Source organism: Diabrotica undecimpunctata, chromosome 4 (genome assembly GCF_040954645.1).
Source record: "Diabrotica undecimpunctata isolate CICGRU chromosome 4, icDiaUnde3, whole genome shotgun sequence".
In the NCBI taxonomy this organism is placed as follows: Eukaryota; Metazoa; Arthropoda; class Insecta; order Coleoptera; family Chrysomelidae; genus Diabrotica; species Diabrotica undecimpunctata.
In genome coordinates this window covers 119519165-119546535 of record NC_092806.1, presented here as the reverse complement: position 1 = coordinate 119546535, position 27371 = coordinate 119519165, and the positions used below count along the sequence as shown (strand labels likewise).

At 33.0% G+C, this 27371-nt stretch overlaps 1 protein-coding gene and 1 long non-coding RNA gene across 5 annotated transcripts in view; one reads left to right on the top strand and one right to left on the bottom strand.

The window, feature by feature from the left end:
- The window catches only part of LOC140439921 (uncharacterized), a 116500-nt gene that overhangs the window by 33640 nt on the left and 55489 nt on the right, over positions 1 to 27371 (top strand). For 2 of the 4 annotated variants that reach the window (XM_072530095.1, XM_072530093.1), the window contains exons 1-2: positions 22586 to 22673; positions 22857 to 22966. In XM_072530095.1, the coding sequence (XP_072386196.1) occupies positions 22862 to 22966 (105 nt within the window). In that variant the 5' untranslated portion in view covers positions 22586 to 22673; positions 22857 to 22861. Of the gene's footprint in view, positions 1 to 22585; positions 22674 to 22856; positions 22967 to 27371 lie in introns of those variants that run through there. The other 2 variants (XM_072530094.1, XM_072530092.1) reach the window with 1 other exon arrangement.
- Positions 16655 to 16958, bottom strand: LOC140438376 (uncharacterized). The gene is made up of 3 exons (XR_011950517.1): positions 16915 to 16958; positions 16804 to 16850; positions 16655 to 16735 (listed from the first exon to the last, which is right to left on the bottom strand). It is a non-coding gene; the product is annotated as an uncharacterized lncRNA (long non-coding RNA).

The following is a 27371-nucleotide window of genomic DNA, read 5'->3' as shown; positions in this document are numbered from 1 at the left end:
ATATGTTACTTTTCTGTTTTTTTTTTGTATGATTTATTCTTATTTTTTACTCGGATACTGCCAGAGAGATAACTGTTTTAAAGGTCGAATGAGCCCAACTCCCAAAATTTCTTAAATAAATGTTCATAATTACTTTGCAGTTTCCCCCTACATTTATTTTTACAACTACACGGCTCGCCGATTTCACGTGAACTAAAAATCGTCTTAGTTTTTTTGAAGCATACTTGTGTCCCAAATTACAGCTTCTTTGTTTTTTCATTTTGATAATAGTTTTTCCCATTTCTTTGCCTCCATCTGGATAGTTTATGGATTGACCTCGTCACCTCCGGAAACCATAGGTATGGGTTCCTGTAATTCATCCTAGAATACAAAAAACATGACTGTATTATACTCTAGAATTTATTAATATTTCAAAATTTTTATACTTATAACTCGATAAGCCACATTACACACCATATGTTTCCATGTAATATAAATGAAATATATTTTTACAAAAACAAAGTAAGCCAAAAAATAAGAAAAAATTGATACCTCACTAAATTTAGACGAAAAATCATCGCTACTGGGCCTATAGTCGTTGTCTGATAGAATATCATCACTATCGTCAATAAAACTTACATTTAAACTGCTATTTTCGCTTAAAACTTCACTTAATTCTGCACGTGTACGTGAAGTCGATGCCATTTTGATCTGGCTTACCACGTTTTATGTAAAAAAAGGGAACAGAAACGGGTAATTAAAATAACACGATTCAGCAATAACTCCGCCATCTACTGCAATAATTTTTCTGTAGGTTAATACTGGTTTCTTTGTATACATAATGCAATAAAATAGAATTCTGTAACATTGTGGCTTACGTTATGTTGCAATAAGCTCTTCAATTATATGAAGCAATATTGACAAAGTAGTTATGTAGTAGTGATGAAGAAGTATTGATCACCATTATTGATAATTAAAGGTTCAACAGAAACATGCACTCTAGTATCTAGATCCCACATTCTGCTTTTTTTGTTTTTGGTAGGTGTAATGCCATTTTTCCAGGAGTCTGACGTAAAGTTCTCTATAGCAGCAGCTAGCAGACCTTTCACATCATTTATTTTAAAAGTTACGTCTTCTCCCGCTACTAAATTTTTTATTTGAGCATATAAAAGTTCGATAGAGTTCAGCTCACAATAATATGGAGAGATACGCAGGACAATTACATTCTTTTCAAGAGCCATTTCGTAGACAACATGATTCTTGCATTTGGGTACATAATATCTCCTTGCAAGATCTAATAGTTCTATTTTCAACATATTGTCAGGAATGATATATTTCTTTATTAGAGCCAGTTTATGAGTTTTTCGTCAGTTTTTCGCCAGGTAGTTGTTGGTGATGACTCCAATTGTCGACTATGGTAAGACGCATTGTCAATAACGACGATAGAATTTCACTTTGTGCAATAGATTTGCACATGGACTGTATTGAGTCCTGATACGATTGAATAAACATCATGTCTGTTATGCAGGGCGAAACGCTATTGCGTTATGGTTCAGACCTTTGTTGGATCCATTTGGTGGTTATATTGAATTGGATGCTTTTAAATTTCATTTGTGGGAGGCTTTCTAGGACAAGTAATTTTTTGCCTATTCAATATAATTACGAATAAGCTGTGGTTTAACATCGTTTTGTATTCGTTTTTAAGCATGTTCTGTCGAAATAGATGTGGTGGTGGAACGTCACGTAGCGCTGAACAGTGGCGCACCCGGGGGGGATTTTGGGGGTTAACCCCCCCAGGGCCCTATTTCGACACTGTTATGTACACATTTTAAAGACTCAAAATGGAGGTAGAATCATAAAAAAAATTTCGGTGACCAACCAAACCCCCCCCCCCCCAGAGGCAAATTCTAGGTGCGCTACTGGCGCTGAAAGCCATTGTGTTGAACTGGATTTAATAACAACAGCAACCAAAGTTTATTGAAACATGTTAGTTACCGAATTTGTATTTGACACCAACCAACAAAAGGTGGTCCTTTCTCTTACGAAGCGAGCTTGGAATAAGGCTTTTCAGTGTAATTTATGCTCAAAGAAATTTTCCCTTGATCTCCCAAAACGCCCTCGTTGCGCAATTGGCGAACGCCACTGCTCTTGATTTTAAAGAAAAACAGAAGAATATTCCTCAAGTACTAATAACAAACTATGTGAGCATCAAGCAGCGACGTCTTTGAGTTCTTGTTGATGGTAAAGGTGAAAAAATGCACTATTAAACACTTTTTTATAACAACTTTTTTCAGTTTTATTTAAAGCTCCAAAATGAATAATTATTAATTTTGCTTGTTTAAAATGGTGCTTGTTACAAAATGTTAAAAAGTTGGGTTATGTAAAACTTTTTGAGTCGTAAAGATATTTAGATACCGGATATTATATTTATTTAATAAATGAAACTTCCTTTCTCTGATTTTACTTCATAGGTTTTATCAGGTCTTAGATAATCACTGTTTTTGGGTTTTCCCGACCGCTTTTTGCTTCGTCTGTTACGGATTAACAAGTTTTATTGGAGCCAATGCTATCACCAAACTATAGAAAAAATATTTTATCATTTTGTACAAAAATTTTGTACATAAGGTCTGCAGTGTATAATACTTAGCTCAAAACCGGTACTGATTTTGACCTTTGCATTACATACGCCACTTTCACAACATTGAATGAAAACAGCATGAAATTTAACGATTCGACGGATAGCAAATTAATACAAATATTTATTAACAGACGCTTCCGCAATGCACTAAATGTAGGTTATAGACACCAGACATACAATTTTATGGATTCAAAAGTTAAACCGAATTAGGCAACTCTTATTACAGTTATGGTTAATGAAAGAATAAAAATTCCAAAATAATTTTAGTCAATTAAAAAATTGTATTCGAAATGTTAGAAATAGATAAGTAATTGGTTTTTAAATGACTTTAAATACATCGTTTATACTATAATTCTTCATGTTGTTGGCTACTGTCAATAATTAGTAATAATTTGGACTAAAAAAGTTTCAATTAAGTTTAATAAACTATAGTTATTTGTCTATAAAATTCGTTGCAGGTCACCTACTATACTCAATTTGCTGATCCCAGTCTTAACTGTCCTGTAAATTTAGTAACTATTTTTTGCTACGTTGGTTAAATTTTGATGGACTAACAATAGCAGGAAATTACTATACAACCAAGCATACATGCTCATAGCCAATATTTAGGTAAACACAAAATATTCAAAAGTAGTTTTAGGTCCAGAAATTTTTCGCAGATATCTGAAGCTTTTAAGACATAGGTGGGGGTTACTAGATGACGAATAGATAAAAAAGTACTCGTATTTTTACCTTGTGTTTTTTTTAAACAATAATTTATGGTCACAATTTGATTTTTAGTATATAAGTTTTTTCCTTTCTATTTTACATAAACAATATTTATATCATTTTTTTATATCAAGAATATCTTAATTTTCCCGTTTTTTATATTTACATTAATATACAATAATACACATATACTCGGTTTTTTGGATATTGATTTCAAGTCCCCATTTTTTATACTCCTCGATTAATTTTCGAGTCATATACTCAATATCTTCATAATCTTGTGCTATCACTAGTTGATCATCTGCAAATGATAAAGTGTATATGCTATTTTTGTTAATCGGCATTCTTATATTTCTACATTTGCGCTTCCACAGTTTTAGAGCTTGTTTTAGATAAATTTTAAATAATTTCGGGGAGAGACAGCAGCCCTGCTTAAGATCTTTATTTATTTGGAATCCACTTGACAGATTATTTCCAACCTTTACTTTTGAGTTAGCATTAGAGTACAGTTCCTTCGTCGCATTTATTAAATTCATGCTTATGTGTGTTTTCTCTAACGCTTCCCATACAATACCGTCTATATACAATAAATGTACTTCTTGATTAACAGCTATTTTCTTTTCAATAATCTGTGTAATGCAAAACAAATGGTCAACAGTAGATCTACCTACCCTAAATCCTGCCTGTTCCTCGGCCTCTAAGTCTTTATATTTGCATTCTATTCTGTTTTTAATTACTTAATTACTACATCTGTAATTGTCACATTCATCCCTTCTGCCTTTTTTGTGTATAGTTGATATGAATGATGTCTTCCACTCCTCTGGGGTTGTCATTCCATTATTGCAGTTTTGAAACAGTTTGGCTAAACTTGTATATAGTTTGGTTGTACCGTGTTTAATTAACTCTGCAGAGATCTACATATATCTTCCACTTCTTTAGTTATTATTCGTATGGGCGAAGTTAAAATATTTATATTTTGTGTTTCGTTGCTGTCTTTAAATTGTGGTCTATCTTTCCTTAGGAGTTTCTCAAAATATTGGTCCATTATGTCTCTCTTCTTATCTTGTCGTAAAGATTTTAAGACTCTCAAACTTTCTATGCTCCTTCGTCTTCCTAGATGTGAATTTATCATGTTACACTTTTGTTGCCATGCTTCATTTTTCTTCCGACATATCATTTTTTGTATTTTAGCTTGAGACTCCTTGTAAATTATTTTATCCGTTATATTCTTTGTATTTAAGAATTTTTGATATTGGTCTCATTTCTTCTTTATTTCTTGTTCTATTTCTTCGTCAAACCAATATGGAAGTTTTCTTTGATTCTGGATTTGGTATCCAATGGCTTCTGTTGCTGCATCCTTCTTCTTCTTCAAGTTCAGCTCCTATCGGAGATTGGAAATCATTCTGGCAATTATAATTTTGTTGGTTACGCGCCTGAATAGTTCAATTGAACTGCATCCAAACCATTCACAGAGATTGCGTAGCCACGAGATTTTACGTCTTCCTACGCTTCTTCTGCCTTTGATTTTTTCCTGCATTATATTCCTTAGTAGTTCGTATTTTTCACCTCTCATGATATGCCCCAAGTATTCCAATTTTCTGATTTTTATCGAATTTAAAACTTCGCATTGTTTTTCTAGTTGTTCGAGAACTTGTTCGTTTGTTTTGCGATCCATCCATGATATTTTCAAAATACGTCGGTAACACCACATTTCGAATGCTTCTAGGTTTTTAATGTTGGATTTTTTGAGTGCCCAAGCTTCAACCCAATACAAAAGGGTAGAGAAAATATAACATCGAAGCATTCTTATTTGGAGCGATATATTGATATCGCGATTACAAAAAAGTTTTCTCATTCTATTAAAAGTTGACCGTGCAATTTCAATGCTGCATCTTAGTATTTTCTGTGATCCATGATCCAAGGTATTTGTACGAAGATATTTGTTCAATTTCTGTATTATCTAGTACTAGCTTAACTTTGATGTTTTGTGCTTTTGTAAATACCATGAATGGTTTTCTTCAAATTTATTTTTAGTCCCTAATCGTTGCAATATATATTTAGTTGTTCAGCAAGGTGTTGCAGTTCTTTTAGTGTTCCTGCCAAAAGGACGGTGTCGTCAGCATATCTTATGTTATTAAGTGGCTCGTCGTTTATTATAAAGCCGTCACTGACCTCGGCAAGCGCTAATTCTGAGATAACTTCACTGTATAAATTGAATAACAAGGGTGATAAAATACACCCTTGGCGGACCACACCGCGAATCTGGATATCCTCGGTCAGTTCATTTTCAACTTTTACTTTTGCTGTTTGGTTCCAATAGAGGTTACATATGATTCTAATGTCTCTACTGTCTATGTTTTTATTTAATAAAATTTCTTTGCTGCATCCTGGAGACACTTTTTTATGTGAGTATAATGCTCCTCTATTTCTAATAATCAATTTTTGTATAATTCTCTCACGCTTTCTTGTTCTAAGCTAATTAGGTTATACCTTTTCTGTATTTCTTTCTCCCTTTTATTTCCTTTTTTTCTTTTTCTTTAGCTTTATTTACTCCAAATGTGATCTTAGCTTTTAATAAGTGATGATCGCTTCCACAGGTAGCTCCCTCCTCTCAGTACTCTTACATCTTGTACAATCATATTTGTCTTTTGTCGTATGATTGTGGTGTCTGTGATTGATTTTAACCCTCTCGCATTTTGCGTCCATGTGTAATTGTGTATGTCTCTGTGTTGAAAAAATCCATTTGAAATTTTTGTTTCGTTTTGTTCGCATAATGATATTAGTCTGGTACCATTATCATTTACGTGGTCCTCTCTTAATTGACCTATACTTGCGTTATGGGTTTTTTTTCCAGTTCTGCTGGAATAATTTCTCAAAATGTGCCGACTTTTGCAACCTTTGCAAATTCAATTTCTAAAAAAAAAAACGTTTTTAATGTTTACTGGTGCGTCATCATTTACTGCATATACACCCAAGATTATGCATTTGTGTCCTCTAATCGTAAGGTTCATTTTTATTAGTCTCTCGTTTATGGCCTCCCAAGTAGTTATGTATTTCTTTAGCTTCTTGCGTATTAATATGGCAACACCTTGTTGAGCTCTTTTCTTCTTTCGTACCCCGCTGTAGAAGTGATCATATTGTCCGATGTTTTCTAATCCTTGGCCCTTTCGTTTTGTTGCGGTTATTACTGTGATGTCAAATTTCAGCTTACTCATTTCATACATTATTTCATTTATTTTAGGTCTAAAACCTTGCACGTTCCAAGTTCCGAAATTCGTACTCCTTTTTTGTAGCGTACGTCGTCGTTTGTTGATCGATTCATTCCGAGGCGTTTTGCTGGGTTTTTTAAGATTTTATTTTTTTTCGGGGAGTTATGGCCCGATGCCTCAACCCCCCGACTTGGAGGGTCATGGTTTAATTGTGGAGGTTTTTTTCTCCTAGACAATTTGCTTTCACTGCAGCTTAAGAGCATCATCTACCCTTCGTCTGTAATCCTAGACAAGGAGCCCTTACAGGGTGCTATCAACCGGGCCACTTAAACCCTGGTTTTTTGTAGAGGTGTTACTCCTCTATCCCTCCTATTTTATCCAGGCTTAGGACCGGCTGCATCGGTTATAGAGCTACCTCAGTTCAACCCATACCAATACAGGCAGAGTTACCAGTCAAATACACTGCTCAAAATGATCCAATCTTACTAAGAGTCGTATCAGCTTTTTAGGAACCAGTGCTGTACCTATAGCTGTTCCATTTGAAGTTGTCATTTTCGACTACGTTGACCTTTTTTCGAGGCAATGGAAGAATTATTGTCGATTTGGATAATTGAACATATGTTGTTCCTTATTAACATATGTTGTTATATGGCCACCAATCCTCATAGTGTTTTTAGAATGGCAATTTAGACAACTATTATAGCCAAAACTACTAGTGAAACAATTTTTAGTGAATGGTAGTCAACTAAATCTATTATTTATAGATCTGAAAAATGGATCATAATGTACCAATTATCAAACTATCTTTTTCATAATTATTTTCGGCTGTTATTACAACTTCATAACTATATTTATTTACCGAATTGTTTTATCTAATTCGAAGTCTTGGATTTTTGGTAACTATCATGTAGGTGCTTGGTCTTATCTTCGTTGACCTGAAGGCCCCCCTTTCAAAAAGGGTAAAAACTACTTTCTCGTCTCTGGTATATTGTTCAATTGTATCGACATTATCAGTACCGCCAAGCACTGGTAGTAGTGTTCGAAAAACTTTTATCTCTCCTAGAAGACAAGGGAATAATTCCAACTTACCAATTTGAATTCAGGCGGAAACATTCTACCATTCAACAAGTACATCGAATAGTAAATATAATCCATAAAGACCTCGAGACATCCAGATATTGATCCGCCCTGTTTATAGATATAGGTTAAGCGTTTGACAAGGTATGGCACCATGGATTACTCTATAAGCTGAACAGTTGATTACCTGTAAACTATTACACAATACTAAAGTCATTCCTTACAAATAGACGTTTTAGAGTAAAATACGACAATAAAATAACTGAACTCCAACCCCTAACAGCGGGAGTCCCACAGGGAACTGTACTGGGTCCTGTCCTATACCAACTCCACACTGCCGATCTGCCAACATTACCTGCCACAACAAAAGCTACATTTGAGATGGTACGGCGATCTTATGCTCCAACGAAATCCACGCATCGCATCAGAACTCCTTCAAAATAATATACGTAAAGTCGAAAAATACTTAAAAAAATGGAGAATTAAACCAAATGAGCAGAAGTCGATACATCTAACATTTACAACCCGTGGAGAAGCATGTCCACCTGTATGTATTAACCGCAAAACAAATACCACAGAAGGATGATGTAAAGTACCTTCTAATTTACCTGGTTAGATAACTGACCTGGAAAAAATACATAATTTCCAAAAGTGAAGCGGAGGAGTTGAGTTGAAGCACCAGTAAAAATGATTGGGCTCTGACATCTGCACCATAACCAAGTTTTTTAATGTGTTTTTTGTGGAGTCCAGTGTACAGTCCTTTGTATGTTCTTTTCATTGGCTAATGAAAGAAAAGAAAAAGTAAAAAATATAACCAGCATTTTTCTGCTTACCACATGATCTCTCCTAGTAGGATACTTGATATTTGACGTAAGAGAATTATTGTTTAATTAAAATTGCTTATTTACATCATTGCTCTCTTGTAGCATTGCTCCGAAGATGGCTTTGTAAGCCTTTTGGGGAAACAAGGGAGAGAAGTATGTTATTGGTGTGCTCCAAAAATAATCTAAAATCTCCAGTCACGTATATCTCCGGAACAGCTAGATGAATTGTAATTTTTTTTTAAATTTATATCTACTTTTCGCCTACTTTACAAATATATAATTAAAAACAAATATCGCACTTACAACTGATTACAGAATTGAGTCAACTGGTTGGGGTTGGAAGTTGTCCAAAGGTGAGTTACTCCCAGTAAGATCATTCAATCATCAACTTATTCCTGAGTCGATTTTTAAAACAATAATCTTGTAAAACGAGATGTAAAAGATTAACTTGCGGATGCAGAAAATTGGGGTTATATTGTACTTGTGTAGCAGAATGTACGTAAGAAACTTGTCAATAGATCAATAGATAAAATTGATTTTAATATTCTAGACTTGCCTTCCAAAGAAAGCGAATATAATAAAATCCGTTAAAATATTTTAGTTTGGTTGAAAATTTTTGTGAAATAAAGTAACAATGATTGTGTTGTTATATATATAAAAAAAATAACGTATAGACCAGGGCGCATCTGTGAAAAAACTACATTTGGATATGAGAGGTGACAATCGGATTTTTGCAGAAAAAGTTATCTGATAACTATAGTAATACTAATTGACTTATTATCTCTATCTCAAATAGGCCGGGAATATTATACAGTATTAGGTGAAATTTGAAGCTGAATTTGTATAGTTTTGAAAAACATACTTGTGCACTCGAAAAAAGGAAATTTCAATTTTAGACCGTTTGTAATTTGAAAGTGTAAAGTCAGCATTTTTTGGGCATATTTCAAATGTTAATAAATTTTATGTTATAGATTGTGAAGATTAAACGTTTATTGGTCTCATGAGAGTCGCATAAAATGCTAAAAATTATTATATATATATATATATATATATATATATATATATATATATATATATATATATATATATATATATATTAAACCTATTAAACCTAGAGCTAAGATTAATACTATTATAAAAATTAATATTAAACTCACCAGTCTTCTGGGTTGAACCACGTTGATTTTCATTGCTCCGAGCTTTCGACATCCTCTCTAATGTCTTCTTCAAGACTTCCGAGTTTTCAGTCTCCCGAGCCCCCAGACACTACTACACTGATCAATAATCACTTTACTACTGATATCGGTACGAGGGAGGCATTATTTGGCCTCCAGATATTACTACAAAAATGCCGAGATCAACAAAAAGACGTGTTTCTCTATTTTATCGACTACGAAAAAGCGTTTGATCGATTAAAATATACAGAACTCATAGAGACCCTAGCACAACATGGTGTAGACCATAACACGGTGGCCCTTATTAAAAATCTGTGTTGAGATGAAATGGCGTCGATTAAAATAGACAATCGTATGTCAGCAGAAATGTCAATAAAAAGAGGAGGCCACCAAGAGCACTACCCACTACTTTTTTCCACTATTGTTTAATATATATTCCAAAAAGATCTTCCAAGACGCCCTCGAAAATATTAAAGGAATAAAAATCAACGGAGAATATGTAAACAATTTAAGATACGCAGACGACACCGTCATTATTGCGGACAGTTCTGAGGGTTGACAACGACTTTTGAATGCCATAACCAAAGAGAGAGACAGCTTGGGGCTAAACATAAACACAATTAAAACAAAAGTAATGACCGTTACACGTGCATTAAATGCCGACATTAATATTCGTATCTACAACAAACGGATAGAACCCATACAAAAATTCCAGTATCTTGGTTGCTGGATAACAAACGATCTTGACTGATTGAAGTTGAAATACGTGCTCGTATACAGGGTGTTTTAAAAAAAAGGTAACCCCGTCTCTAGGGTAGGTAAAAAACTAAAAAATAATTTGGGTTTGTTTAGTAAAAAATTTTTGTAACGATATCCGTTTTCAAGATACAGGGGTTGAAGAAAAAAAAATTACGCATTTTTTTCGATTTTGTCGAAACTACTGGCAACATTGTAATGGAATTTTATACGAATATGTTTTGGAAGCTGATACATCCCATGAATGTGTTTTTATATCTGATTCTCATAGAGGGCGCAAGTTACACGGATCGGACTAAGTATTAGTCAATATAACTTTTTTAAGAGTATAATTATTAATCAAAATTTCAAGTAAACTTAAACATCATTCAATTTTACACGAAAAAGGTACTCTTGGTAAAACTCAAAACTGTGTACCGTTTTCGGAATATTTTGATTTGAAAATTATGAAGTAATAATTGATGCTGGTAGTAATGATAAATTTCTAATAGGTATACCTCTATTTTCTCCAAGTGTGCCATGGAAATCTGACATTTATTGATTGTTATGACGATAAATCAACAATAATTAGAGTTTTGAAACCTTGTTATTTGTAAAATCAAATCAAAATGTACTCAAATGTTGAATACACTGACATTTTATTAACCTTAGGCGAATGTTTAGGATGTTCTAGTACAGCTGTGACACGTTATGCAGAAAAGTTTCCTAGAAACAACTTATCAAGTAAAAAAACATTTAGAGCCGTTGAACGACGTTTTCGAGAAACTGGGAATGTGAGACCACATAAAATAAATTCTGGTAGACCAAGAACAACAAGAACAATTAATAAAGAAAATAATATTTTAAATTTACTTGATCAAGATCCAACAGTTAGCGTAAGGTATATAGCAGGATAAACAAATACTTCTTCTTTAAGTACTTGGCGGATACTGAAAGAACAACAATTACATCCGTATCATTACAGACAAGTCCAAGAGCTCTTGCCAGATGATCTACCCGTTAGAGTGGATTTTTGTGAAACATTGCAACAAAGGACAACCCACAATCCAAATTTTTTAAAATGCATTCTTTTTACGGACGATGCCACGTTTACGCGACAAGGTATGTTTAACTCCCATAATGCACACTACTGGTGTGATGAAAATCCACGAGTCAAAAGGGTATCACATTATCAACACTCATTTAAAGTTAATGTTTGGGCAGCAACTTTAGATAACAAATTAATAGGTTATCATATTCTACCTGGAAATTTAAATGGTTATATGTATCTTGATTTTTTAAATAATTCCTTATTCGAGATATTAGAAGATTTAACGGTAAATGAGCGAAGATCTTTATTTTTTATGCACGATGGAGCTCCACCACACTTTGATAGAAGGTGTCGTAACTGGTTGAGTAATCATTTTCCGAATCGATGGATTGGTAGAGGTGCAGAAGCTCCGATTCATTGGCATCCTCGGTCATGCGATTTTAACCCTTTGGACTACGCAGTTTGGTCGTATATTAAGAAAAAATTCTATGCTACAGAGGTAAATTCACGCCAAGAATTGGAAGAAAGAATTCAACGTCAATTTAATGACATCATAGCTGATCCCCTACCGTTTAGAAGGTTAATGGAATCTTTAGAAAAAAGAATAGACTTGTGTATTCGCGAAAACGGAGGGCATTTTGAACACTTACTGTAATTGAATTTTATTTTATGTTCTTAGTCATTAATTTAATTTTCTTCTTGTGAATTTTGTTTAATTACTAACTATTTTGTACCAGCATCAATTATTACTTCATAATTTTCAAATCAAAATATTCCGAAAACGGTACACAGTATCAAGTTTTACCAAGATTACCTTTTTCGTGTAAAATTGAATGATGTTTAAGTTTACTTGAAATTTTGATTAATAATTATACTCTTAAAAAAGTTATATTGACTAATACGTAGTACGATTCGTGTAACTAGCGCCCTCTATGAGAATCAGATATAAAAACAAATCCATGGGATGTATGAGCTTCCAAAACATATTCGTATACAATTTCATTACAATGTTGCCAGTAGTTTCGGCAAAATCGTAAAAAATGCGTAAATTTTTTTTTGTTCAACGCACTGTATCTCCAAGACGGATGGCGTTACAAACATTTTTTACTAAGCAAGTCCCAATTATTTTTCAGTTTTTTACCTACTCCAGAGACGGGGTTACCTTTTTTTGAAACACCCTGTAGAGTATGCTAGGTCCGCTTTTCAAAGAATGAAAAAATTCCTAATAAACTCTACCTTATCGTTGGATATTTGATACCAATTTTTAAAAACATTCATTTATTGCTATACATATTGCTATAAGGAATGGAAACATGAACTCTCGGAATCACAAGTCTGAGACGTGTAGAAGCCTTCGAGATGTGGCTTTTTCGAAGGATGCTGAAGATCTCTTGGACAGAGCATGTAACCAACAACGAGGTACTGAGAAGAATGGGGACTGAGAGAGAACTCCTAAATATTGTAGAAACCAGAAAAACGACTTATTTAGGACATATTTACAGAGGAAAAAAATACAGCTTCCTACGACTGATAATAGAAGGAAAAGTGAAAGGAAGAAGAGGTCCAGGAAGAAGAAAATGCTCCTGGATGAAAAATGTAAGAGACTGAACAGGCATGGACACATTCGATACTAAGAATAGTTCAAGATAGAGAGCAATTTGCTGTAGTTATAGCCAACCTTCAGTAATGGAGAGTGCACTTTAAGAAGAAGAATGAAAAATTTTAAAGTTATACATACGATGGTACATTAAAAATCACAAATACTTATACTTGCCAATTGTATGTCACTTTACGCTTTAAGATGTATGAAACGGTGCATTCCTTACATAAAGCCATATTACACTTAACACAAATCATATTACTTATCTTTTCTGTTTTCTTCGGACTGCATAAGCCACATTGACGGTATGTATTGATCTGTTCTGGGATATGAGCACCTACGTTTGAAGGTCTGATAGAATTTTCTAAAGTATAGGACCCATTAGAACGTTTACGTTTTCTTCCTTTTGTTGCACCTATTTGTTGCGTACCCTATTTTATTTCTATTGTTGAAATTACCAATCAATGGTATTTAAGTTATGATACAGGCTTCTTTCGTTTCTCTTTTATTGTAATATTGTATACTACTGGGCTGTTTACAAGGAAGCCTCGAAAGGTATTAAAAGTCTTTATCTACTCCTCCCATGTACTTCTATCATCCTGAAACATTTAACTGGAAGCCTTTTTCTTTTTTAATTTCTAGTGTAGACGTCACTTCAGATAAATCATACATAGAAGATATGACAGAAACACTTTTAGTACCCCGTTCTTTCCACTTCACAATTCCAACATCACCTGCATGTGTAAAGTCGTAATCACCCGGATGCATTTCTTTGTCAGGCTTTAGACATTTAGGATAGTCTTTTCCATTTTGTTTAATTGTTTTACAGGAAAAGATAGTATCTATGAGCATCCCCTCAACAAGCCTTATGGTGCTACAAAAATTATCAAAATATAGACAATAATAATTCCGTAAAACTTCGTCGATAATCTGGGAACAACTTTTTCCATTAAGCCCATTCCATCATTTTTATCCTCCCTTCCGGTGTACACGTCAAAATCTTAAACAAAACCTGTCTCAGGGCAACAACAAGCCCAAACTTTAAATCCCTCCTTAATGTGCTTCATAAAAAGGTATTGTTTCATTCACGAGCGTTCCTTGAAACCAATCATTGATTCATCTATTGCTATATTCTGCAATGGATTGTAAACACGTGCAAATGTCTCTTTCAAGTAATTTGTGATTGGACGTAATATGTGAAGTTTGTTGAATCCTTTAGAATCTTTCTGTGGCATCTTCGTGTGTAGGTGGATAAACCTCATAATTTTCAGAAATCTCTTTAGGAGCACAATTTTTGCAATTTTTTCGGAATGGAAGTTTTCATTATTGGACCAATATAGTTTCATACTAGGAAGGTAATGGAACCTCATGTATAAAACCATGCCAAGAAATGCTTTCAATTCTTCTAATGAAAATTCCAACTTGATGTTTTTTTGATGAGCATACAAATTAATTTGGGTGATTATTTGCAGTGCAGATTCTTCCGTTAGGAATGAGCTTAAAATTGACAGGGGACTGCTTGTGTTAACTTCAACGTGAAATCCAATTTTACTAGTAAACGGAGTGCGGGAGAATTTTATTTACTGGTAATAAATTTGGTCCAGTCATATTTTGTGACAGGTGTTTCCATGTCAGACGATTCAAGTGTATCAATACGTCTTTTGCATGAACTAACTTCTTCCTTAGTTAGGATCTGCGACGCTATCATCTGAATCCTTAGAAAACTAAAAACCAAAAATCCGTACATAACCTTAACCCTGCGTTAGTGTGCCTAGATAAATTAGCACGACGGTGTTCTAACGGTAAATGCGGTTCTGCGGTAAACTAACGCAGGACGTTAAAATTTTTAATATTAATCATTTAAAATGGTTATTCTTGATTTTATACTTATTTATGATTCAAATTCAATTAAATATGGTGCTGTAAAATTGTTATATTTAAATTGTAAACATAATTTATCCAACATATTGCAATTATGCTAGTCAAAAAACACGAGTGAACTATAATACAGATATTATGAAAAATTTTATTGATAACACAACTCTAAATAAACTTATAGCCTAAGATTCTACAAACTAAAGAAAAAAATATTCGCCAAAATACATTGAAAACTAAAAAAGTTGCGACTCCTCAAAACTGTCGCAATTTGAACACGTTATTATTGCGTGTTCCAAACAAATTGGAGTACCACATGCATATGTAAAAAGTCTTCCTATCTTTATTTATTGGGCAAACAGAACATCTACTGCTTGTCCTACGTCGCTTAGTTCCCAACTGATGTACTTCTGGTTGCTGATTATCACGTAGTGGTCGACGCAAGGAAGGGTTTTGTCTTCGTTGGTGTTGAAACTCAGAAATCAGCTGCACACCCAGTTCTTTCAAAACAATTCGTCTATTTAATTAATCGTTTTTTGTATTTGTTTTATTTATAACTTGGGCATTCACTCCAGCTGAATTCAAAAACTAAAAAAATAGTGTCAAAGTCCAACGATGACTATTTCTTGATACGCTGTAATTAGCATATAGCTCATCCAATATGTCTACACCGCCTTTGGTTGAATTGTAAAAGTCGATAATTTTAGGTAATTTCTTTTTATCAGTTTCTTTAATTATAGTATCATCATGATGCAATGTAGAAAAGAGGATTACATTTTTTTACTTTTTTGGCACATATGAGACAGCCGGTATATCTCCTTTAAAAGCAAATTTTGAACTGCGAATTTCTCTTTCTCGTGTGTTCAGAAGTGCTATTGGAATTTGCCTTTTGTTTTTCCTAACTGTCCCAACCGTTGTAAGATGATGAGTCTGAAGTAGATTGATCATGAGCGGATAACTGGTAACAAAGTTATCGAAAGTCATATTACGTTTAGTACCAGAAACTGGCCCAATCAAACGTTCAACTATGTTTTGCGGATTGTTACTTTGTCGGAAAGATCCTTCTGGCTGTGTGCCGACGTAAACTTCCATGTTTAGACAGTAGTAAGTTTTGGCATCCACTGCGCAAATATTTTTAAGCCATACTTCGCTGGCTTATTCGGTATGTATTGAAGAAATGACACACGTCCCCTGAACGATTTCAGTTTTTCGTCTATTGTAAGATGTTGACTTGGTATATAGTGTGTCTTACCTCTAATTGCTGCCAATTTGTCGATCTGTTTCCGTTCTACTCTATTTTGCACATTGTCGAATCGCAAACATTGCAACAAAATGGAATATCTTTGTTGCGACATTGTTGTTCGAATGAGATCAATACCGCTTCCATCAGTATTCCAAAGATCTGAAATATTTTTTTGGTTTGACTTGTAAAGTCCCGTAAAATAGAGCAGGCCTATAACAGCTTTGATTTCTATTTTGTCAGTCTCTTTGACTAAATACTGATGTCGTGCATCGTACCGTGAGGCTTTCGTCGCTAAATTTACATTTGTATAGTCAACAATGTCATTTAACATTTCTTCTGTAAAGAATATCAACCAACAATCAAGAACACTCTGCTTTTCTCGTGCTATTTCTTTTACATCAGGTAAATATGTAATTAGATTGTCCGACCTTGTTCTAATTTGTTTGTTTCTTGGAAGGTTGAACAACTTTGATTTGTCTTTATCTAAAATGTATCTCTTACCATTATTCTCACTACCACTTTCTGAACCACTTGAAAATTCACTTTCTTCTTCAGCCTCCACTTCTTCAGAATATGATTGCTTCTTGACTTTCTAATGCGGTTTGTTCTTCCTCAGATTCACTATCAATAAACGATTTATCATCATCAGAAATACTGCCAAACTCCGCCCATAAACATTTTAACCTTACCTGCTCTTGTTCGTAAGACATAATAATTATTCTATAATTCAGTATCGCTGAAAGAAAAATAAAAATCATGGTACATCTCGAAAAGATATCAAAAATATCATGTAACTTTACCTCTAGAACACAAAACAACTAAAAATTACAACAGTAGTGTACCAGGGTATCACACACACCAACCGTCTTTGACCAACTCTTAATTTAAACTGAAATTGTATGTACAGCTGGTAATAAGGTCATCGTGGGAAAACATGTATAAATTACAGATACTAGGCGCTAGAAGGCGCTATTTCATCTACTTTCGATTTTATAGAAATAAAAGGAGTAGAGGTAATGGATTTTGACAAGAGGTATGAGTCATGCCAATGCAGTACACAAGTTTACCTATTATTTACAAGGTCATAGCTGTTGTCAAAATCCATTACCTATACCTGTGGTATGGTATACTCCAGAACACTAACCGAGGGTTAAACGTATTATTATGTGACTGTAATTACAGTCCTGTAATATTTTGAAAATTCTACCTAACATCTTCTCAATATTTTACTAGCGATATTTTTCTGGAATTTCGGTTAAAAACGCTGACTCGACTTTCAGTTTGATATACATGCAAATTCTAGAAATTACGATCTAATTTTTGAGTCGATGATCAACGTTTGAAGTTTAGTTTTTCATGCGACTAGCGAAGTGTTTATCTTGTATAGTGATATAGGTACGTTAATTATTAATGACACATTTGTTATTTATATAGTGAGTTAGTTGTCTTTTTTTGTATTTGAGTGTTTTAATAAAATTAGTTAAACTACGTATTTCATCTAACTCCTGAGCCCACAGAAAAACGTAACAATTTGTGCCTAAAGAAAGTGGAATTAAGTGAAAGAAGCTTTTGTCGAGAATTTATTTGATAAAAACAAGAAAAACGTCGACAAGAAGTTGAAAAGAAATGTCGTCAGAAAGATAAAATCTAAAGAGGAACGAGAAACAGGAAGACAGAGTTGCTCATAAGTCTTTTATTAAAAATAGAGTCCTCAAAATTCTTCTTCTTCTTCTTCCTACTTTATAAATAGGCAAAATGCCTGTTTTACTTCGGTTTTTAGCCTCAATTGACGTTGTCTGACCATCTTTTCCTCGGTCGTCCCAACGATCTTCTTCCATTTGGCGATTTGTCTCTTGCTATTCGTACTATTCTATTTTCTGTCATCACATCTCGCTCGTATTACCTCACTTCTTACTCTGTCTCTTAGAGTTTGGTTTGTTATTTTTCGTAAGACTTTCATTTTTGTTGTTTCCAGTAGCCTTTGTGTTTTCGCCGTATCTGCTCTTGTTTCCGCTGTGTACGTCATTATCGGTCTTATTGTTAATTTATATATCCTGGTTTTCGTTTCAGTTGTGATGTATTTGTTTCTCCAGATTGTGTTGTTGAGACATCCTGCTGCTTTGTTTGCCATGTTCACTTGTTTTTGTACTTCTTCTTCCACTTTTCCGTAGCTTGACAGTTTTATTCCCAAGTATTCAGTTTCCATCACATGTTTTATTATTTGGTTATTTACGACTAGTTTACATCTTCTCGGTTTCGCTGATATCACTATCGCTTTAGTTTTCTATATTGAGATCTCCATGTTGTATATGAGCGCCGTATCTTCGAATTCTTTAATTAATCTTTGTAGGTCATCTTCATTTTCGGCTGTTATTATGGCGTCGAAAATGTCCTCAAAATTGAGTAAAGAAAATATGAAAAAAGATATCACAGAGACTAAGAATATATAAAAAGACAAATCGTTGAGATAAAAGAAGATATAAAAAGAGAAAGCGTTGATGAAAAATAAGATATGAAAAGAGAAATCGAAGAGACAAAAGAAGACATGATTCAATAAGTTGAAGGTCATTCTGGGAAGATTCTAGTGGTATATATTTTGTTAAATAGTAGTGTTAAGGACTGAAAATTTTCTTCATTGATAAGTTTTATCATGTCTACATATATATATCTCATCTGGACTTGAGGTCTTTCGTGGTTTTGCTGTATTGATTGTTTTTGTAACTTCTGTTGTTAATATATCAAGTATTGTGTCTTGTACTAAATTTATTTGTAGTTTTGTTCTCTCATCATCAAACAGATCTTCGATGTATTTTTCCCATATATTTCCATGGATACTATTTGGTTGTTATCATTTACTAGTGTTCTTGTGAATATTTTCTTCATATTTGTGACTCCCTTAATCTTTTTGTATGCATTGAAGTAGTCATGTTTTTTTAGTAATTCTCTCAGTTCCTCACATCTGCTGTTCATCCATTCTTCTTTCGCTTTCCTAATTTTTCATTAGTGGACAATTATTATTCCACTGAAATTTATGTGAAAGCAGAAAGCATTATAGTTTATTGGGATAAATATTTCCACCTCAAAAAAATTGTTTTTTGTAATAAATTGCATAAACAAAGCTTATTTTATATTCGAAAATAGTTGCGTTTCGATTTAATTTGAGTCTCTTACCACTCCCTAACACGTGTTTCTGGGTCTACTCGTCATCAGAGAGTTTGTAAGAAGACTCAAACCAAATCAAAACGCACCGACTACTCTGGCAATATGTTTTATATTCCTTATAATCTCATTTCACAATTCAAGACAAAATATTTAAAAAAATATAATTGCCAGTCTCTTGCCACCTAAAGGGCTAAATATCAAATTTTATTAAAATTATAAAATTATGAATTCTTGCTTTTTTCTTATTTACTTACATGTTCGTCCCAATAAAAAAATTTAAGTAAAAAAAGTTATGCAAATTTTTATTACGAACATTTTGGTACTTAATTTGCTCGGTAGTCAACGAGTTATAGATGATAGTCACCTTTTTTGGGGTTCGTCACTCTTTTATTATGACCTCCTTCCCATAACTTGTGAGGGTACGAGTAAAATTTACTTTTGCTACATAATTAAATCTGAGGGCTAAAAATATTCACTGAAAGTGTTTACCTCGAAAAAAAATTGACCCGTATTTCCGATCTTTTTAAATTGACCTCTTCTGTGATATGTACCTATAGTAAAAATTTAATTTTTTTAATGATAAGACATCATCATCATCATCAGTGGCATTACAGCTCTTTATGAGCCAAAGCCTTCTTCAGAACAATCCTCCATTCGCCCCTGTCTCTGGCAACTCTTCTCCATTCTCTAATTCCGATAGACTTCAAATCATTTTCTAGGTTGTCTTGGTACCTAAGTCTCGGTCTTCCTCTTCTTCGTTGTCCGATCGGCGCTCTTCGGTCAAAAACTTTTCTGACTATGGCATCTTCCACTCGTCTGATTGCATGACCTATCCATCTGTGGCGTGCTACCTTAATGAATTTTACAACATCAGGTTCTCCAAATCTTCTATACAACTCAAAATTGTAACACCTGCGCCACAAACCTTGTTCTTTTATGCCTCCATATGTTCGTCTTAGTATTTTTCGCTCAAAACGTTTGAGCAATTCTTGGTCATTTTGTGTTAGGGTCCAAGTTTCTGAACCATATGTTAGCACTGGTCTTATTAGTGTTTTGTATACAGTCAGTTTAATTTTTCTAGGCATTTTTGAGGCCATCTGTCTTCTTAAGCCATAGTCACACTTATTGGCGAGCACTATTCTTCTTTTGATTTCTTCACTGACGTTGTTATCTTTGGTTAGCAGCGACCCTAAGTATATGAAGGTGTCAACACCTTCCAGTTCTAGGTCATCAATTATTATTCGTGTAGGTGTCGGGTTGCTTGACCTAGTGCAACACATATATTTGGTCTTTTGAACATTTATATTTAGTCCCATTCTGTGTGCAGATGCTCTTAACGACCGAAATGCTTCAGTCAGAGATTCTGTGGACCTACCTATGATATCTATGTCAAAAATGTCGTATGTCTATGATAAGACATAGGATAAATAAATATTAATTATTGTTCTTAGTTTGTTATGTGTAAACTGCGCGTCATTAAAAAGAGGCCACGTAGAATTTTATAAGAATTTTTCAATAATTTTAAGTTTATTCAATTTATTTTATTGTAAATAAACTCCCACAATGCAAAAACACTTTTAGGTACCGCCGCTGGGTGCCGACAGGTCAATTAAGGGTAATAAGTTCGCAAAATTGATATCAGTTTTACGACTTCGGAGAATGCACGTGTTTTTGTAAGTTGTTTTTCTTGGAAAATGGCTGTTCTGTTTTTCAAAAATCTTTCATTAGTGTACAGTTGTTCAAAGAGTAATCTTGTGCAATTTTTAAATTTAAAACTATGGCTGAGAGATTTGCTGGATCTGTTCAAATTGTTACTTTGATTGATAATCGAATGAATCAAAGAGAACTGGCCAGACAGCTTGGAGTTAGTCGTTGTCTGGTCCAAAAAACATACCAACGATCCGTAGAGACTGGATCTCACGAACAACAACCGGAATCAGGCGCGAGAAGAATCATGACGGCCAGAAAAGACTGTGCTTTACAACGCACTTCGTAGCTAAAGCGGTTCTTAACGGCTAAAGCAATCCAAAACCGTTTTCAGAATGCTCACGGGTGGACGTTAAGCACTTCTACAGTGAGAAGAAGGTTGGGGGAATTTGGTCCAAGGACTCGCTGCCCAGCAACAGGACCTTTGTTAATAGCAGCACATCAACAACGTCGACTTGAGTTGGCTAGAGACCACGAGCATTGGGCGATAGAAGATTGAAAAAATGTTTAGTAATGAGTCCAGGATGGTTCTTTATGGCTCATACAGTTGCATTAAAACGTACAAAAGACGTATGGAACGATATGTTGCTTGTGCTCGACGAGCAAGCGTTGCTTTTGGAATAGGCTCTGTAATTTTTTTTTGGAGGCATTTCATTCGAAGGCCGTAATGATCTCGTGTTTATTAATAGAGAAACGTTGAATGCTTACCGATACATTACCGAAATGCTAGACAAGCATGAAATGCCTTTTGCTGGGTTTGTGGGTGAAAACTTTATGTTCATGCAAAACAACGTGCGGCTACACTTAGCCAGAATGGCAACGCAATACCTGGAAACCGTCGGTGTGCCAAAAATGAATTGGCTGGCTGAAAGACTAGATTTGGACCGGATTGAACATGTTTAGGACCAACTCAAACGAAGACTAAAAAACAGAATACCTGCTCCAATAAATCGTAAACAGCTTCAATTGGCGCTCGTAGAAGAATGGGAAGCTTTTTCTCAAGACAACATCCAGAATTTGATCAATTCAATGCCAAGACAACATCCAGAATTTGATTAATTCAATGTAAGTTGAACGGAGAGTGTAATTCAAAATACAAGTGGTAATAAGGAATATTACAAATCACGACTTTATTGTGATTTTTATAAAGAAAACAGAAAAAATTTACAATATTAATATTTAAAATTTTCCATTAAAATCATCATTTTGGGAGTAGTTTTTTTCTTGACATTTGTTATTTAAGAAATGCTTGCATACTGCTTTAGAATATATTTTTAAACATTACACAAACATCTAATTACAATCTTAATTACTTATCTTACTAATCTTAAAAATTAAAAAATGACAAAAACTTTAGCTGATTTCTTTTTAATGACGCGCAGTGTATATTGGGTGAAAAATCTAACAGAAAATAAATATCCTTTTGAGAGTAATCGTTAATCTTAGTTTTTAACCACACATCAATAAACAATTGCACTCCATATTAATTTACTGTTTTTTCTGTAATACTTTGTATTTAATATGCACTTTGTTTTGCTAACGGTACCTTCCTTGACCTCCTTGCTACCACTTGGATGACATTCTCGTATCCTTTCGCCGATCCTCGAGTCTGCGAAGCAGGCTTAGAAATAAGAAGAATTTTATATAACTATCACATTCACTCCTAAGTTAAGGCACGCTTTGGTTACATGTAAGACTTTTATTTTTTTTTGTATTATTTCATTTGTGGCCTCATTTCAATCTGGCGGTATATCACATTTATAAAATTTACATGGAGCACAATTTTGTTCGCATGAAACAAAATTGTGAACATATTTTTTACAGATATATTACTGTTGGATTGTTAAAATTAATATTTGTTATTTATTTTTAGTCAAAATGACACATCTGGTTTGGACTTGCACTATTTTCTTCTGTTTGCTGGCTGTACTCAACTTAGGGGAATGTAAACCATTATCAAATGATATTGATACTCAACAAAAGGTATGTAATTTTGTTATATATTTTTTCAAACTTCTTGTTTTACAAAATTTACTGTTTTCCATTTATATTATTTATTCTCACGGTGAAGTAACAATCAGGAAGCGCACATGGATAGAAGTTGTTAGTGCATACTGTTTTTAATATAACAATTATGCATATTAGAACATTATGTACTAATTAACATGGATATTTTTGAAATTCACATTCCTATTAGGTATAATGAATGTAGTTTTAAGACAAGCAACGCTCTAGTTTAACAGTTTTATGCTAATTTTAACAAATGTGTATCTTTTTTTCTTTCTTATAGTAGCTTCAGAAAATATTTAATAAACACAGAATAGTCAGTCGTTGTTATTATGACGTAATCATGCCACAACCCCAAGTAAACATAAGTTCGCTTCATATTTCTTGATTTCAATCTTCCTCGATTTATGCGATTTTGGTGCTTTTGTTCTAATCAGTAATTCCATTTTCTATTTACCCTAAGATATTAATTCTCAATCTAATGTCAATGTTTACTGTAACATATTAATATTAAACTTGGGATCTGAATTCTTGTATAGCAAAATTACACAAGAACCAAGAGCTCTCCTGTTTTTTTCTGATATTTGTTAAATTTATTCGTCTTGCTATGTCGTATTATTTCAATTTTATAAGTGTTAATTTTTATAGTGACTTACAGGGTTTATTTTAAAAATTTTACTTCGTATTCTTCTTTATGCTGTTTTAAGTTTGTTCCCTATAAAATGTTTTGAGACTCAAAGCGTCTACTTCATAAGCCAATTCTGACAAAATCTATTTATGGAATATAACTAAAACATTAAAATATCAATTTTTTTACTTTATAAGCTGTGTAATTGTCTATTGTTCCTTTAATTTCATATTCTACCGATGTTCTAACCAATTGGCTATTTGACTACATAGTCACCATCTTCATTTTGTGCACTGTATGTTCTATTTTCTCTATATTTATCTACACACTTTATATTTTGATAAGCCGACAATAATTACTTTATAGGCCACTTAAGTTAGTTTTTTACATGACACAACTGCATAGACGGGTTTGATAATTAAAATGTGTAGTATGAGATACTACAAAAGACTCTCGTCTAGGGATTCATCAATTTTTTAGTGGAACTTTTTTTAAATATACAATAAAAACGGCAAACTCATTATTCTACTCATAACTTAAAAACTGTAGAGATCGTCTAGCGATTATCTAGAACATCTATTTGGTGATCTGACGTTAACAGACAATTTTTTTTGGAAAAAATACACAAAATGAGATATACTAAATTAAAATCGGATAATAAACAAAAAAGTTAATGTAAAATGAATAACAACATCACTGTTTTTGAATGTTATTAATAAATTTCTTATTATTTATTATAATTTGTTTAAATGTACCTAAACTTGAGGTCCTTTTTGAATTGTGTGCTAGAGATGGGTCAGATCTGTTAATTAGTTCTTGCGAAACTTAATTTGTTTGTAAGATTTTTTGTAAAATGAGCTAATTTCTAACGCTGTTCCAGATAATTTGACTTAATGCATATTAATAGTCTGGGGCTTATTTTATTCGTTAAGAAGTATACTTATGAACTATGGAAAAAAAAGTGCTATTTATATTAGATTATAATATAAATAGCACTTTTTAAGCTTATAAATATTTTACAATAACTCCGTAGAAGTAATTCAAATTAAATGGCAACAAAATATTTAGAAACCTGGTTAAAAAACACAAGTTAAAACAAAATAATGGTCCTATGACCTTTGGGAGCCAAGATAGCCTTTTTTATTCACTGTTATGTTAATTAAAAATCAACAGAATTAAAATCAGAAGATGGCAACATGTTGCCAGAAACCGAACAGAATGGCGATGAATCCTAGAGCAGGCCAAGATCCACAAAGATTTGTCTAGCCAAAGATGATGATGATGATGTTAATTAACAAAATTAAGGGCTGAAATTAACCAATCTTTTTTAAGAAAAGTCTAAGTCTTTAACAAAACATTTAGCAAATAAAGTGATAACTTGTCGTATAAAAGATTGGTTCATTTCAGTCCTAATGTTGTTAATTACCGTAACATTGATTTAAAAAAAAAGGGGCTATCTGGGCTCCTAAGAGTCACGGAACCTTTATTTTTTTCAAGTTATGTTTTTAATTTTTAACCAGCTTTCTAAATATGTTATTGTCATTTAATTTGAACTAAAATCTATGGAGTATTTTAAATGTTTATAAGCTTAAAATATGCTATTTATAAATAAATCATTTTGTGTCCATCAACGTAATTGTTTTTAACTTTTTTTTTTCCATAGGACGTTAGTATATATACGTCTTATCGAGGAAAATAACCTTGGATTATTGAGATCCATTCAGTCTTATCTGGACCTGCCTTAGAATTTAGCACATTTTTCAAAAAATGTTATAAATAAACAAACTAAATTTCACAAAAACTATTCAACCAATCTTGTCCATCTTTTGCACAAAATTTATACACGATAAAACTCTCTAGCTCATGTACATTTAAACAAATTTTAATAAATATTAAAATAGGTATTAACAATATTTAAAAACATCGATTTTGGTGTTCATTTTGCAATAAGTTTTTTGTTTATTAACCGATTTTAATTTAGCATATATCTCATTTTGTGTTTCTTTTTTTTTTTTAATATTTATGTATCCCTAGATGAGAGTCTTTTTGTTATAATATTTCTTATTACACATTTCAACTGTCAAACCCCTCTATGTAGTTTTGATGAAAAAATATTTATTTTTTAGTTACTTAATTGGTTATTTATTTAGTAATTCTTTTTTCTCACACCTCTCATCACAAGGTTATTAGTTTGCTTAAGTGTCATTGTATCTTTGTAGACAGCTCTATAAATTTTTATTAGTTTACTGTTGGTGAGTGATATGAGTTGGTAATAAATCAGATTTTATTGAAAGTCAAATGAACATCCTTGTGTCCTTTATTTTACATAAATATAGTTAGCTTTTCATTACATATTTTGATCAATGTAATAATAGTTACGACGCTAGAACGACATAGGAGTAGTATAGCAGGATAGTTTGCTCTTTCTTGATTATACGATTTACAAGGGTATTCGCCGGCACCTAGTAGTCAACTTAGGTCTTCTGAAGAATTGTCAAAGACTCCACAGATTGAGCGAATTAAAACTTAGATTTACACGTAATAATTTCCTAATGATGTGGCTGTAGACGTAAATGAGTGACCATGTCATCGATCTTAGTTTTTGTGTTTAAATAATTGCATATCATTCCTTTCCTACATATAATTTTTAATAAACTATTATGATCTCACATTATCTGTTCTCCTAGATATTATAATTAATATAGTTTTCTAAGTTCAATTATATTAGATCTGCTTTTTTAAAGGTTAATATGCTTTTAGCTTTATGTAATCTTCTGATTCGATTATTAGTAATTGGCAAATAGTTCGAACTATCAACATTCATTGAAGTTACCTAATACCTTTTTATGTCGTATGTTGGGATTGATAACTATATCGCATTGAATTAATTGTTTGGGATATGTTGTTTGATTTTAATTCGCACAGAAAAATGTTAAAATTTTTTTCATAAAAATATGTTTATTTTATACCTTTAGTTTTAGTGGTTTCCTTCTGAATGTGTTAAGTTTTTATTAGTTCGTTCATCTCTTTTCTTTGTCCTCTGATCATTCTCCATATTTCTTTTTATATTCCGTAGAAATCGTGTTTTATCTGTTTTGCAAAACTCTGCCAGTGTTCCTTTTTTATTTGTTTAACTAAAGTATTCGTTTCATTTCTGATTCCGTTTATAGTGGTTATATGCCTGTTGTGTTTGTTGTGTTCTGTATTGTAAAAAGGCTTTCTTCTTTTCTTCACATTTTGTCTTCACTTCCTCTCTAAACCATGGTTTTTTATGGTTTGATATGTTAGTGTTCGTTTCTTTCCAGCTCCGTGATTCTGTTGCCGCGTTAATTATTTTCCCAGCTTTCTCGATGTTATCATTTTCTAATATTTGATTACCAGCGATCTTCTCTGATATTCTTTTCCTGTATAATTATTCCGTGGATTCTGTATTTAGTCCTTCGACTTTGACTTTTGTTTGGGTTGGCGCCGCTCTCTTGGGCGGGGAGTATTTCAGGATGATTCTTATTATACATACTACTATATTTGTGTTGGTCTTTGTGGTCACAAAAATGTGTTGTTAATTCTTAGTTCGTTATTCGTGCAAAATTTGATCATCAGTTTTCCATTTTTGTTTTTAACACTCTCGTTGTGTTTTTGATTAATTGAAAAGATAGGACAGAATACCTTATGAACTTATAAAGTACGGACGACCAGATCTGACCAAACAACTATTAAAACTAATCCGAAAAATAATAGAACAAAACAGAATTC